Here is a 14,665-nt window from a genome sequence, read left to right as displayed (position 1 = left end):
ACTTTTATTCAGAATGTAAGCTTTTGTGTGCATGCCTACCTCACAGGACAGTTGTGAGAATATACAAGTTGAAAGACTAAAGTAAAACCTCTAGGACGCAGGGTTAAGTGGTGCCCAGGGAAGGCCTTTCCCAATTACAGAGATTCACCATACCCGTGGAGTTTGTAATTCTCAAGTTCTCCTGAGTGGTTTCTGGACTGCTCCCCCCCTCACTCCAGTTCCTCCTACTGACTCCAAGGAGCTGCTCGCTTTCTCCCCTTGTCAGCTTCAAGCAAAAGGAGAGCAAGTGTGGTATTTAGAATGTTAACAAAAGGAGGGGAGGCATTAAAACTCCCTTGGGCTGGAACAAAGTGTGGGCGAATTCACTTATGGCATTTCTCCCAAACCCTGGAACAATCATGGAGGGGCTGGCAGCCAAGCATCAAGGAACTAATTACCCATGCAAAAGTGCAGGAGACAAGAAAATTTAAAGGTTCGTTGCGATTACGCTGTACGCGGCCACTCTTCTTTCCACCTCTCCTCCCCACACCTCTGCAAATGCAACAATTCCAAGGACAAAAAGGGGTGACATTTACAAGCGCTCAGAACAGACCCTTAAATGATCCTGAACTTGAACAGCTACCAAAGGATCTAAGGAGGGAAAAAATGCTACCTCTGTGCTGTAGTGATCAAAAGGCTGAAGAGGAGGAGGGCTGGAGAGCAAAGAAAGCACTTTTCAGAAATGCGAGTGTTGGGAATTTGCCTTCAAGCCTTTTCTTGAAGAAAGCTGCCTGAAATTATTTTGGGTGCCTGCAAGACGCTCTGCATTTGCACAAAGATAAACAGCTGGGATACTTTTTAGTGCCACAGAGACAGATTTGAGGCTCAGCTCTTACGCTGACTGCTGCAACCTCCTTTCTTTTGGTCTTCCACTACCATATGCATTGGCACCCTCACTTCTATCTGCCACTTACCTCCAATCATCCTATGTGACAACCATCCTTAAATCCTTATGTTGGCTTCCCACCTGCTACTAGATTCTACAAAAACTCCACGTCCTCATTGTCAGGACTCTCTGTGGCCTTCTCCTTTGATACATCTCTGTCAAGGATCTAGGATTCTTCATTCAGTCCCCCTAAAGCATCCAGAGGTCTCCTGCCCCCTCAGATGATTCCACCCTTCCTTCCTTCTGCCCTTTGCACCTGGAATTGCTTGGCTCTCAAGGTCACAGTTTGATACCATCTGTACATTGCTTCCTTCCAATCCCTCCTCTAAACCTACCTTTCCCACGAAGCCCTTGGCATAACCTCTTAGCACTCCTTCCCTACAAAGCTCATGTTACTGGAATGAAAACAGATTCTTCTTCTATTGCTCTCTGCCTCCCCTCCCACCTCTGTTGTCTTCCTTGTGTCAATTTTAGGGTTGAGTAGCATCTGATATGCCCAAACTTTAAGCGTAAATGTATGCCTAAGGATGTGGCTGGTCTTACCGTGCACCTCCTCCTCCAAGCACTAAAGCGACTGCGTTCCCAGTCAAGACGCGAGCCAGTCGGGAAAAGTCAGAATGTCTGTCTGGAGGCTTCTGAAACACACGCTCATACAGTTCTTTCTGCAGATGAGAAAGGAGGAGATGCCTTCATGACTAGTCAAGACCAACATCAACTGATATATTGCAATACACCAGGACCCCCAAGCCTCAGGGGAATAAGCAATTTACTGCCCAGACTCTGAAACAAAATAGGACCCAAAGCTTATCCTGCCCAGATATCAACCAGGTTGTGTGAAAGAGGAGAACAACTTCAAATATAGTGGGTTGAGCCAGCAGGGTCCATCTTGCCCACCATTCCGCATACCAACAATGGCCACAAAATGCTTCGGGAAGATTCAAAATCAAATCATAATGACAAAATCTATCCCACCTTAACTCCTAAAGTCTGGTAGACAGAGGTACACCCTCTCTGAATATGAGGTGATATAGGTTAATGAAATGTTTGGCCATCTTGACTCTGCTTCTCCCAGACCTCTCCTTATAAAGTCACTTACGCTTTCTGCTGCTCCGTAGAACTGACTGTAGGTGGGGCCTCTCACTCTGCATTAATTTTAAAAGCTAGATGATCCTCAGTTTCACTCCTGGATGTTTTGGTTTGAGAAACTGTGAGAGATGCAGTTCATTTTCTCTATGACACAACTGCCTTTTCTCTCTTTGAAGCAGGAAGAGTTCAACAGTTTAGCCTTTTCTCTTCATAAGGGTTATTTGGTGACTTATGCTGAATAATTCACACTAGCTCTAGCCCAGTGTGTGCCCATCATGTGAAATCTAGTCAAGAGATTTTTGTCTTTGCTTTAGAGCAAGAAACCTCACATACATACCTTCAGCTCCTAAAACAACTCTGTAGGTTAGGCTGGGACTGAACTTCTGAAGTTGCTGATAAGACCTGTGGCAAATGCAACTGACCAGCTTATGTATAAGCATATCTGTACATCTGATGCTGCCTTCTGACACTGGTTCATCTAAGCTCAATACTGTTTATTTGACTGGCAGCTGATCTCCAGGGTCTGGAGCAGGAAAAGTCTTTCCAAACACTTGATAGCAGGGAATAATTGAATTTAGAAGCTTCTAGATGCAAATCCACCTCCCTTGGATTACTCGTCCCATATCTCAAGTGAATACTGGCTTGCCCAAGGCAACCTAGCAAGCTTTTAGAAGAAGTAACATTTGGGAGTGGGGTCTCACTCACAGCACTACACACCAGTTCTCACTGTTTCCAACTTCCTTCCTCTATTTGTTCTCCCTCCATATCCCAGCAATAATAAGAACTCAGAGCAAGCATTATGAAAACCATTCTAATAATTAAAAACATCATATAGCTGTTATGGTCAGACGGGCCAGCCAGGATGCATAAAGGAACTAGTTTATATTCAGAAAAGGACAGACAATTTCTGAGAAAGTAAGACCACAGAAAACAGGACAACAGAACAGGGGAATTGAGGTTTGTCCTCTCACATGGTGTAATCATTTATGATATGATGAAAGCCACCCTAGGGTGGGAAGAACTGGGAAGTATGAAGAAAACAACATTCCCCCAAGGACATGCTTATCAGCTACCTGAGGAGGAAGGAACACCCAGGTGCACAAAACAGTCTATCATGCAACTGTCATAGGCTCCAGGGAAGCTGAATTGCAACTCAGTGCTTCATACTGCTGCCTATTTTGAGGAAACATGAGAAGGCAAGGATTGCCTGTAGAAGACGGAGAGAAGGGAGGGACAAAACTGAAATTACACAGAATGATTTAACCCTTTTTGCTGTCCCCACTGCCAGGGGTTGTGACTGGAACACCTGCAGGAAACACCTTTAGCTCAACCCTTAAGATGGCACACGTCCATAGAGACTGTGCTGTGCTGTGATTGGCAACAGTGGCTATAGTGCAGAGAAAACACCTAATCCACCTAGATGCATCCGGACAATATAGAATGTATACATCAAGAATTCTTGATCCAGGGACTTCGGCAACAAGTCCCAGGTGCTGCTACTCTTCACGCTGCGCAGGAGCTCTCCGGAGGGAACTGTTGCCTGTTCTTTGCTACACTGCAAGCAGCATTACCGAGGATGGTCAGAGGGTGACACTGCTGCTCCCAGCTCAGCAAGTGTCAGGTGACACCAAACAGCCAACTGGGTTCCATAAAGCTACTGGCTTTGCCGTGGCTCATCAGACTGAGCAAACTATCACTCAGGCACAGATTAGGAATGCTCATCCCTGCTGATCCCTAGGCTCCTAGCCCAGGCAATGCCACATCATGCCAGTGGTTGCCACACTGCATCTCAAGCACTTATTCGTTGACACCTTGGGTCTTATTGGTAGGCCACAAGTCTGACTTTGGCCAAGCGGTATCCCTTCAAGAAATCTGTTATTAAGTCACTCTTGTCACAACAAGGAAACTCCTTCCACTTCACCCCTTAAGAGAGATTTCTTACCAGCTTTGGCAAACTCCGTCGGGAGAAGACGCGACGGGGACAGCGGAGGTGAAGGTGGGCTGAACACCAGCTCCGCATGTTGAGCCATTCTACAGTTCGGGAAGGAAGGGGACCATCCTCTCTGTGGAGTAGAATCAGCTGCTTCTGAGCTCGGACAGCTGTATTCTCCAGCATCCTCTCCAGCTAAGGGAAGAAACAAAGCGTTCTTCTTTAATTTAACTGGATTTGTCCACTAACGTACCACCATGCTTTGATAATGTTTCACAGCATGTAAAAATAATTAGCGCAATTTTTAATAAAAAAACCTAATAAAAAGCACAAAAATATCCAAAGATAGTCCATGGTCAAGGGGAGACTGGAACCAGGAACTTCCCTGTTCACAGCTCAGTCATATCCATGCAAATGAACTTAATTTGCATTAATGTGCGTGGGTTGCAAATTTTAGATTAGCCTGTTGCACCATCTCCATGTGGAATTTCAATTTTTAATGTCTTTTTTTTCCAACACAGATGACACATAGCCCTTTTCAAAGTATTTTCAAAGTAACGGATTTAATTAGAAATACAGACATCAAAGTCTAAAAAAAGAGTATGGTATGTTTGTGAAGGAGAATGAATTTGCCTGGCCATGATCTGAGGGGCCAAGGTGTTGAACACAGGTGTTCATACAAGAACCTGTCCTCTAGCTGGCTGATAAGATCCTCAAGGAGCTGGCATCCTCTGAATCTTCACTCTGTAAACTTCTTAGGCTTGTTTCTTGTCCTGTGGAAATGTAGAATCCTGCCTCTCAAAGGAAATTCTGCACATTCCAATTAGGGCTGCCAATCTCAAGGTAGGGCCTGGAAATACCTCACAATTACAACTGATTTCCAGGCCACAAAGATTAGTTCCCCTGGAGAAAATTGTCTTTTTGGAAGGTGGACTCAATGGCATTACACCCCACAGAGGTTTCACCTCCCCCCCACAAACCCCACTCTAAGAGGCTCTGTCCCCAAACCTCAGCGTTTCCCAACCTGGAGTAGGCAATCTTAGTTCCAATTAGTGCCAGAGACAGAGCTGAATAACTGCTGACTTGTAAATTCTCCAAGGGTTGAGCAGTCCTTGCTTCCCCATTCTTGCAGCCTACAGAGTAACCTTTTTTTCACCAAGCATAGTCCAACCTAATTAAATATACACACTGCAGAGTAGAACTTTTGCATCACGCCAAGGAAGACCAGAGCCCCATATATTCTAACGCAGTTCATTAGAGGGAGCAAAAGGCTACTGCTAGGGCAGCAAATAATTAATTAACCACCAAGCTGCTCCTGGGGGCAAGGGTGTGAGGTGTGTGTGGAGATGCAAAGTTCTCTGGCCTCAGACCTCCTAGCTGGAAAGTCATCACCCCTCACAGCAAACTTCATCAGTACCAATCTGGGAAGGTAAGGAGGCACTTATAATTTAAAATATTAAAGATCACTTAAAAATTTTAACTCAGGACATTAATGGACTGTTATGGCATGATAACTGATTCACTGTGGTTAATAGATGCTGTACTGCTTTTGTGGTCAGGTGGGGTATTAGCAGGGTAAACTGAAATTTCTGTTGCCATCCCCTAAATTACCCCTGCCCTTTTCTTACTACTCAGCCTTACAAAGAGCTTTTAGACCAAAGATTGCTCATTTCCTTGTGACTTTCTTGTTGGTTTTAAAATCATTGTTAAAGTACTGTTGTGGTTCTCAAATTCTTTGAAATGGGGCCCACTTTTAAACAAAGATCTGTAGACTGCCACATAACTGACTATTGCAGTTTCTAAGAACCAATTAACCTCCAGAAAAATTTGTCAGGGAGCTCCCTAGATTACAAGAGTGGGAATTGGTGGAACTCACTACTCCTCTTAAGAAAATTTAAGTATCTTTAAATTTCTGGAATTGCATGGTCAGATACAGGCTAGTTGTGAGAGCTGTGATTCATTTTCAGGGGCCGAATTTAATAACCACTGGCCTAATGATACCTTGCAATTTTGGAAGTATTTAATTAATTCCTCCCTTTCCTAAACTACGCTGAGCCACTGATAGGTCTGTATGCCACTCTATGTTTTTTGTATCCCATGGTCAGACAACTGTATCATACCACAGTGCACAGGTGCGTGTTCCACAGCAAAATACAGGTATGTCAGCTACCCTAAGAACTGGGTCATGAGCCAGTTTCTCCATGCTTTTGTCAGAGTCACAACAGAAGGCAAAGCAAGCAGGCACAATGAATTGACCGAATACTGAATGAGACCATTTGTTCATCAAGGACTTCAGTTCAAAGAGATTAGGGTAGAGTGGAGCTTGTAGTCCTGTTGCAAAGTCTTGTGGTTCCCTTGTCCCCCCCACCAATGCTCTAGGGGGCGTATTCTGATTGGCAGTGGCTCTCCGGGATCTCAGTTTGAGGTCTTTCTTTCTCTGTTACCTGATCCTTTTAACCAGAGGTGGCAAGGGTTGAACACAGAACATTCTGCATGAAAAAGAAAGTGCTCTGCCACTGAGCCACAGCTCCTCCCCCTCCTTCTTTAATGTCATGTTACTTTGGTAACATCAGATCTCCGAATCCAACTCAAAGCAGCTTATGTGGCCCACTTCCCACTCCAGAAAATCCTGTGCCTGCAATTTAATCTGGAGCACCAGCTACAGCACAAGAGCTCAAAAGCTTGGCCAGCAGAAAGTTTCTTGATTGCAGAGGGACAGCCATTGTAAGCAGCAGCCTACAGAACAGAAAGCTGCTCTATCTTTGTTTCTTTTCAATTGCTTCAGTCCAATTTCACACTGTGTGAGATCAAATACACGAACACTGAAATTTTGATACCTTCTCTACAGCCTGTATTAGACAAACTACACATCTGCAAACTATGAGGATGCTTTCTAATCTTGGGATTCAAATGGTCAAGTCCTTCTCAGTCTCATCTTTAAAATGGGGGAAAAATAGGAAGCTACGGAGGAATTTTGAAAGGACAAATGTAACCAAGAACATAAAGGACTCTGGAAATTAAGAGACATAAAAATAGTACAATTTGTGGCAAGTGTCTTGGTTGACCTTGAAACCAATATACCCCCTAGAGCATTGGAGGGGGGTGGAATAAGGGAATCACAAGGCTTTGCAACAGGACTACAAGCTCCACTCTACCCTAATCTCTTGGAACTGAAGCTGCTCATATATGTTCACGTTAACCAGCAAGGACCAGAAACTTGTTCTTTTCAAAAAATTAAGAGGCTTGTACTGCCTCCTGAAGAAAAGAATGGTAGTCAGTACCAGTGTTCCCTCTAGGCTGAGTTAGTGTCAGCTAGCTCACAATTTTTTAGATTCTGGCTTACTCATTTTTGTCTCAGCTCAGGAAAAATGGTCCTAGAGCAAATTAATTTATGCAGTAGCTCACAACTTTAATACCAGTAGCTCACAACTTTAATACCAGTAGCTCACAACTTTAATACCAGTAGCTCACAACTTTAATGCCAGTAGCTCATGAAGTAGAATTTCCACAAGACTCCACAGCTTAGAGGGAACATTGGCTGGTACCTAAATTTCTCAAGAGAAGCTTTCTGCTTATAGCCATATTTGGAAATCCCAGCTTAGTTGGTGCATGCATATGTGAGTTACAGTTACTCGATAGTAGGGGAATGCACATGTCCAGAGGTTTCTCCTTGTTATTCCTTGGGTTGGCCCTGAGGATGGTTTAACTCAAGTGAAAAAGAAACTCCAACAAAGATACACCCCTCCTGAAGCACCAAAGACCAGGTGTCTTCACCTGTCCCACCACTTATTCTGGAATGGCCCACCTCTCCGACGGTGGGCTCTTGCTCTCCCAGGCCCACAATCAAAATGCAGTCAGCCTGCCGGATGCACCGCTGGGTCCATGGTGTGAGGGTGCTGTCGGACTGGTAGAGCACTATGCGATGCATGTCCTCCTGTTGCCCAAGCCAGCTGGATAGCCGGTACTCGTGGATACTGAATCAGAAAGGGGGGGGCAGGGAACAGAAATGGCACAAAAGCAAAGAGTGAAGGGCTTTCCACTCTATAAAGGGCAGGTCACAACTAATGACATGGAGCAGGGGAAAACATAGGATGCCATGATATCAGGATGCAAGATAACTTTGATCAGATGTAATGAGTGGGGCAGGGGAGAGATTAGAGAGGCGGTTTCCATTATCAGAAGTAGAGTAACATCTGCTTTGGCTTTTAGAAACTCAAGATCAAAACAGGCAGAGGAAGAAAGCTACGTGGGCTAAAGGACAAAAGATGCAGTGCATCAGGAGGTTCTTCTATAACAAATAGAAGCCACACAAGAGCATCATCACAATGCAGGGGGACGTCCTGATAGATGGTGCCCACAAAGTCTCCCACTCTGAGGATGCTCCCCCATATCGAACTGTTTGCAGCTCACCCTTCCAATGGAGGGCACCCTCCCCCCAGGTTCACTGGCTGTTTGTTTTCCTGCTTTTGGTTAATGAGGAACCCCATATCAGACACGCAGGATGTGCGGCTGCCAGCCACTAATCAGACATTTCATGACAACTTTTGAAAACTAGGCAAAAACATCCACTTGTTCGAAAAGCAGGGCTAATTAACCTGACAGCTGCCTGATAGGCAAGGACTTGACAAGGGAAAAAAATGAGCTGCCAGGAAATTAAGTTTTTGCTCAGCTTAATGGCAGTTTAAAATATGTCCAATTTTCCCTTCTTGACTGGCGAATCATGAACCTATAATGGCTGAATTATCTTTAATTTACCTCACTTTGCATCCCAATCTTCTTCCAAGAAGCTCAGAATAGTTTGGGGGGGGGGGAGAGGAGGAGGAAGCACATCCTAGTTAAACCTCACAACAATCCTGCAAAGTTGCTTAATCTGAGAGGGTTTCGCCCAGCAGGAATTTAAACCCACATTCTGTCCAGCCCATGTCCAAAACTGTACCTTCTAGAGCACTCCTGTCATTCCATCCCATCCCATCTTAAGCCACCCAATATATGATGCTCTAAGATTCTTGAAAAAAATAGTGGAGCAACAATTTAGAACAGAGTACAATGTGTTCAGTGAACAACAAGGACTGGTTACCTGTCCAGTGCTGCAGAACCAAGCTGTTGCTTGATGTTGTCACTGGTAAGCAGAAGCGCAGGACCTAGAAGGGCAGGTAATTGGTAACCTGTTAAAAAGGGTGCTTATTTTCTGTCATTTTACTTCAAGAAGTCTGGAACTGGATACCCCAAGACACCTTGCAAACAAATTCAAAGTGGAAAGATCACACTGATAACAACAGAATAAGATAATAAGGATTTCAGCTTTCAGAATGTTCAGCACATTCAGCACAGAATGTGACTGCAAGCAAGTTTCACTACTGTAGCTCCATGGCGGGGCACACACTTTGTGTGCTGAAAATGTCAGATACAGTGCTTGGACTATAGGTAGCGAGGCTGAAAAAGACTACCTCTGGTAACCACTGGAAGTCAGAGAGAAGTTCCATCTCACCGTATCATCTACCAGCATGTTTGTTCATATGGGCTTAGAGAGGGTCCACAAGACAGTGGCAGAGAACATGTTTTGCATGATTAAAGTGCAAAGTTAAATTGCTGGTACTTCCAATTAAATAATTTCTGGTAGATGGGCTGGGAAGATGTCCATCAAAGTAGACAATACCAGGCAGCTGCACATGTTCAACAATCCCTCGTGATAAAACAGCTAAAAATATAAAAATGTGAAACGCTGAGCAGGGCATGGGTCTATAGTTTAAAGGGGTTCAGCACAAAAACAAACATGTCTCTTTAAAAAAGGAAAATGAAGTCGTTAAGGTATTTGGGAAGGGTAGGTAGTTGTGTTAAGCTGTATATTTCAGTTATGCAAATAACCTTTCTTACACAGTTTGGTGTAGTGGTTAAGTATGCGTACTCTTATCTGGGAGAACTGGGTTTGATTCCCCACTCCTCCACTTGCACCTGCTAGCATGGCCTTGTGTCAGCCATAGCTCTGGCAGAGGTTGTCCTTGAAAGGGCAGCTGCTGTGAGAGCCTTCTCCAGCCCCACCCACCTCACAGGGTGTCTGTTGTGGGGGAGGAAGGTAAAGGAGATTGTGAGCCGCTCTGAGACTCTTCGGAGTGGAGGGCGGGATATAAATCCAGTATCATCATCATCTTCTTTGTTGATATCATGCTCTGACTTACTGACGTAGTTAAGCTCTTTACTTATAAATGGTTATGATTTAGGAAACAGGGATGCTATTGTGGGGGGTAGAACCAACTCTCAATCCAATTTACAAATATCCTTGACTGGTTACGTTGAAGAGATTTCAACTCTTCCCAAGTGATCAGGAGAGTATCTGTTTATATACATACCTTTTTACTTGGATTTATAAGCTTGTAAGCCTAGAATTAAATCTAAAAAAGCTGATTTCCACAATCTTTTATGCAGTTCATGGCTATTCAAGAAAGAGATTCTGGATATTTCTTTTCCTCAGCTTGGCTGATCCAAACCCCTGAAGCAGCTTGCTGGCTGTAGCCATCCTTTGCCCCTGTTTATATCTGCTGCTATAAATGTCACAAAGAGTGAAAGTTTCCCCTCCAGAATAATTGCAGCTGTACAGCACATCAAATGGAAGGGTGTGTGTGTAGAAGAAGAGACCCATGGGGGACGAACATCATGCTAGAGAGAAAGGTCATCAGCAATATTGACAGAAGTGGTGGTGTTTAGCAAAACATGAAATATAAACCCTGCCTGAATGGCAGCTGACTGGTGAAATAACTCATTTTCCAATTAACAAAAACTGCGACTGCAAATTAAAGGGACAATCTACACAGTGCTTGAATGCACACATCAGGGAAAGAAGGACAATATGGGCCAGATCAGGGGCAGAGAAGGCATTGCCAAAGCTTTAGGACAATTTTTCCCTTTCTTTAAAAAATGGGGAAAGTATTGTTTGGGGGACCACATTGGGAAAATTATTGGGAAAATTAAAATGAAAACTTGGCAGTGTTCAGATAAAAATGACTTTTGATTTAAAAACGTGAGCTAAGCTGCTAATCTGGCAATAGAGTTTAGAAAAATCCATTTTAATTGTGTTCTTACAAATCTTTACCCAGTGATACTGTTACTTACAACAATAGCATTAGTAATAACAATAATGGGAGATGATATAACAGAAGTTCAAAGAAATAACTCCGATTCCAGGGTCAATAATTCAAATCTCTCCACTGCTACAAACTCAATACGTCTTAGCCAAGCAATTCATTCACTCTTGGTCTCATCCTTCCACATCTGAAATATAATACTGGACATGCCTTTACAAGGCTTTTTACAAGTGCACTGAATGCTGGAAGTGCTACAGAAATGCTAATAGCTCGCATTTGACAGTATTTTCTAGTATTCAAGGCATCTTGCATTACATTATCTTACTAAGTAGTACAGCCACCTTGTAAGGTAGACCAGTATTATCATTCTCATATTGTCAAAAGGCTGAGACAGATTGGTTTGAGCTAAGTCCACCAAGTGAGCTCATGATAGCGGTGAGGGTTAAGCCATGGATTTTCTGGTTTGCAGCTCAGCCTCTAAGCCTCTATACTACATCAGTTTTCTGGAGCAGCAAGGTCCTTCCCAGGAAAAGGCTTTCTTCACCTCTTGCAGAAAAGAAAACACCTTTTCTAAGATGCAGCCTATTTGCACACTTGAATGCATCCTCCATGGAACAAAGAATGACTTTTCCTCCTCTTTGGAATTATTGTATCATGCATATGCAGATATAGACTTGTTTTTAAATCAATCAAGAGCCTCAAAAATAAAGTAACCGTTTGGTCTAGAGTACTTGTCTTGCATAGGCAAGTGAGCCCCATCAGTCACCTTATTAAAAAGGGAATGATTTGGCACAATCCGTTCACAGCAACCCAATTAGACACCATTACAGGCTTGCGGGAGGGGGGGATGCAGGTGGGTGATTTGACATGATCCATGGCCAGCACAAACAAAAAGGCAAGGCAGATTCTGCCCAGGATGACAGAATTTAAAAGTTATTTCTTTGCCTTGAAAAAGGCTTGCAGGAGGAACCCAACTGCCTCCCCCCACTTCCAAGCCCTGAAGCTAGTAGCAGGAATCCTCCACAAGTCTGAAGAGGCAGCACAAATTTAATTTTCATTTGATATCACTTGATGCAGCCCTAAGAGGACTTTGCAACTATAGGAAGTTTAATTTCAGCTTCTTAAACATGCTTTTGGCTGTCAGTGAAATGAGACAATTGCAAGGATTTGCCAAGCTGGAAGTGCTTAATGATCCTCCTAGCCCAGTGCTCTGTTTCCAATCGTCACAAGCCAGATGCTTCTGGGAGGGTTATGAAAAAGCCTTCCCATTTGATCCGCTGTGAAGATTCCATGCAACCATAATAGCTAGCAGCTGGCAACAGGTCTATCAACCAGGGCACTTGATTGCAGAGACATAAGGGGACCAGGAAAAACAATGCATCCAGTTGCAGGCCCTAGATCTGGCAATGAAATTTAGGACTGAAAAATTGAGTTAGAAATATGCAACCTTTACATTACCTCCATACCACCCCTGCATGCACCCAAATTCCACTTGCTTATTTTCCCTTTCATGATGTAATTAGTTTTTCAGATGGGCAAGTTGTCTTTGGAAGAGAGGGGCAACCTTATTACTGTACTGCTCGGGTTTTCAAAGTTGCCTCCAGGAAATTCCTCCCACCTGCTCTGCTGGGTACACCCATGCATTGCAAATATTGGACATGCAGTGGCCAGCAGCTGCAGTTGTGGCGGGCAAGACTGTGGTAAGCAGTTGTGGTGGGGGTTTTTTGTTTGTTTTGGTCACTGTGGGACACAGAGTGTTGGACTAGATGGGCCATTAGCCTGATCCAACATGGCTTCTAAAAAAAAAAAGATTTCCATCAGGGGAGCCTCTCTGCTATTACTGATGTAACATTTCTCCCCTCAGTCCCTTCAAATCTCTCTTCAAAACCCCACTTTCTCTATGGCCTTTGCTGCAATTAGCCTCCAACCACTATTCCAACTAAGTATATAAATATTGATCTTCTCACTGAGGAATCTTCAATAAGCTTCCAAGAAACACTGGAGGGGGGAGAGTTTCCCTGCAACACAGCTGAAAAGCCTACTGTATTGTATTACTACAAAATTAATTTCCAGACTGGATGACTATTTATGACAGGGCCTTTTGGGGGCTTGATGATAAGATGGTAGCCCTGACCTGTTAGCCCAGGCTAGTATGTGGATGGAAGACCTCCAAAGAATACAGGATCATTATGTGGAGGCAGACAATGGCAAACCACCTCTGAATGTCTCTTGCCTTGAAAACCCTATGGGGGACACCATAAGTGAGCTGTTAACTTGATGGCACTTTTCCACCCCCAGTGAGATGGTGGAATTTTCTTTAAACAGGCACAACTGGCACTACCCCTGCACATGCTTAGGACCTTCCTCTTTTTTTTGCCACTCTTTCCATTTTTTTACCACTCCTTCAGCTGAGGTTAAGAGAACCTTGAAGGAAGTCCGCTTAGCCTCAACCACATCTTGGACCTTTTCAGCTCTGGCACTGATCTGGTGGAACACTCTTCTGAAAAAGATCCTGGTCCTGTGGGACCTAATGCAGTTCCGCAGGGCCTGCAAAATGGAGATGTCCCACCAGGCCTATTAATACTGGCCTCCCCCTGCAGGGCTGCATCTTGTACGGTTCCTTCTTGTCTGCCCACCTCTTGAAGTTACCATCTATGACACATATGTGGAGTTGATTTAGGAGTAGCTGTATATAGCTGGTGTCACTGATTGCTATTTGATATTATTATTAACTGAGGTTATATTGGATTTTTAATGACTGTTGATATTATGTTTATTATATTGCATTCTATTATTTATTGTTGTAACCTGCCCTGAGCCTTGCCATGCAGGAAAGGGCAGGCTAGAAATCAAATAAATAAACAAACAAACATAGCTGTGAACCTGATATAAGCATCCAATTTAACAACATCTGCATTTTAAGGTGCCTTTTCTTCCTCAGCTATTGTTGGGCTTTAACTGTCATTTGGCACATTTTCCATTTTATGGGTGAGTGCAATATTTTTGTGACTGAAGTTTTTGCTGTGATGTAAATGTCAAAACCACCCATCTCTTTTGCAGGGCAGGACAGCCAACTGTTCTGCTGCAAAGGATCCAGGCAACACCATTTTAAAAGTAATGGGAAATATTTATCATTAATCATTGATTCCCCCCAAACTGCTCTTTGCTTATCTGCTGCTCAAAGTTCAGTGTCTAAAACAGCCACACAGACAGGCGATGTCTCAGCAGCCGCCGCCACCACCACCAACCAGTTTCTGCAACGTGCAACAGATGCTGTCGTTTGCCAGCAGTTAGAGGACACAAAAATGCATCCCCCAGTAAACAACCTTTTTCCTCCCACCTTTCGAGTCTGCGCTGGGATGAGTCACCACTCCAGCACAGAAGAAAGCAGTGTGTGCCTCTCACATGCTCAGCTGGCTTCCTTATTGCAATGCGGCTGTGCTGCCAGCCTTTGGATTCTGTTAGAAGGGAGCCCATGGGCTGCAGCAGCCTCAGCTGGACTTTCAGATCTTACACCAGTACACACCATTACTCACTCCCAAGAATTTCTGCTGCTCCGTGAAAGGTTCAGAAAGGGCAATCAACTTTTTAGGTGCTTTGCCTCCCCTTTACAGGATGGCAAAGTTTAAAAATGCCTGCAATAAT

General features: G+C 43.9%; 1 protein-coding gene across 4 annotated transcripts in view; it reads right to left on the bottom strand.

Annotated features, from left to right (window-relative positions):
* PNPLA7 (patatin like phospholipase domain containing 7) overlaps nucleotides 1-14,665 on the bottom strand; it is a 97,337-nt gene that overhangs the window by 20,854 nt on the left and 61,818 nt on the right. For all 4 annotated transcript variants that reach the window (XM_060250678.1, XM_060250680.1, XM_060250679.1 and 1 more), the window contains exons 22-25: nucleotides 9,019-9,082; nucleotides 7,747-7,915; nucleotides 3,954-4,136; nucleotides 1,469-1,587 (exon numbers count right to left, since the gene is read on the bottom strand). In XM_060250678.1, coding sequence (XP_060106661.1) covers nucleotides 1,469-1,587; nucleotides 3,954-4,136; nucleotides 7,747-7,915; nucleotides 9,019-9,082 — 535 coding nt within the window. The remainder of the gene's footprint in view (nucleotides 1-1,468; nucleotides 1,588-3,953; nucleotides 4,137-7,746; nucleotides 7,916-9,018; nucleotides 9,083-14,665) is intronic.

The sequence above is a fragment of the Heteronotia binoei genome, chromosome 12 (genome assembly GCF_032191835.1).
Source record: "Heteronotia binoei isolate CCM8104 ecotype False Entrance Well chromosome 12, APGP_CSIRO_Hbin_v1, whole genome shotgun sequence".
NCBI classification, from domain to species: domain Eukaryota; kingdom Metazoa; phylum Chordata; class Lepidosauria; order Squamata; family Gekkonidae; genus Heteronotia; species Heteronotia binoei.
The sequence above is the reverse complement of the archived record's forward strand: the minus strand, read 5'-3'. Positions and strand labels throughout refer to the sequence as shown.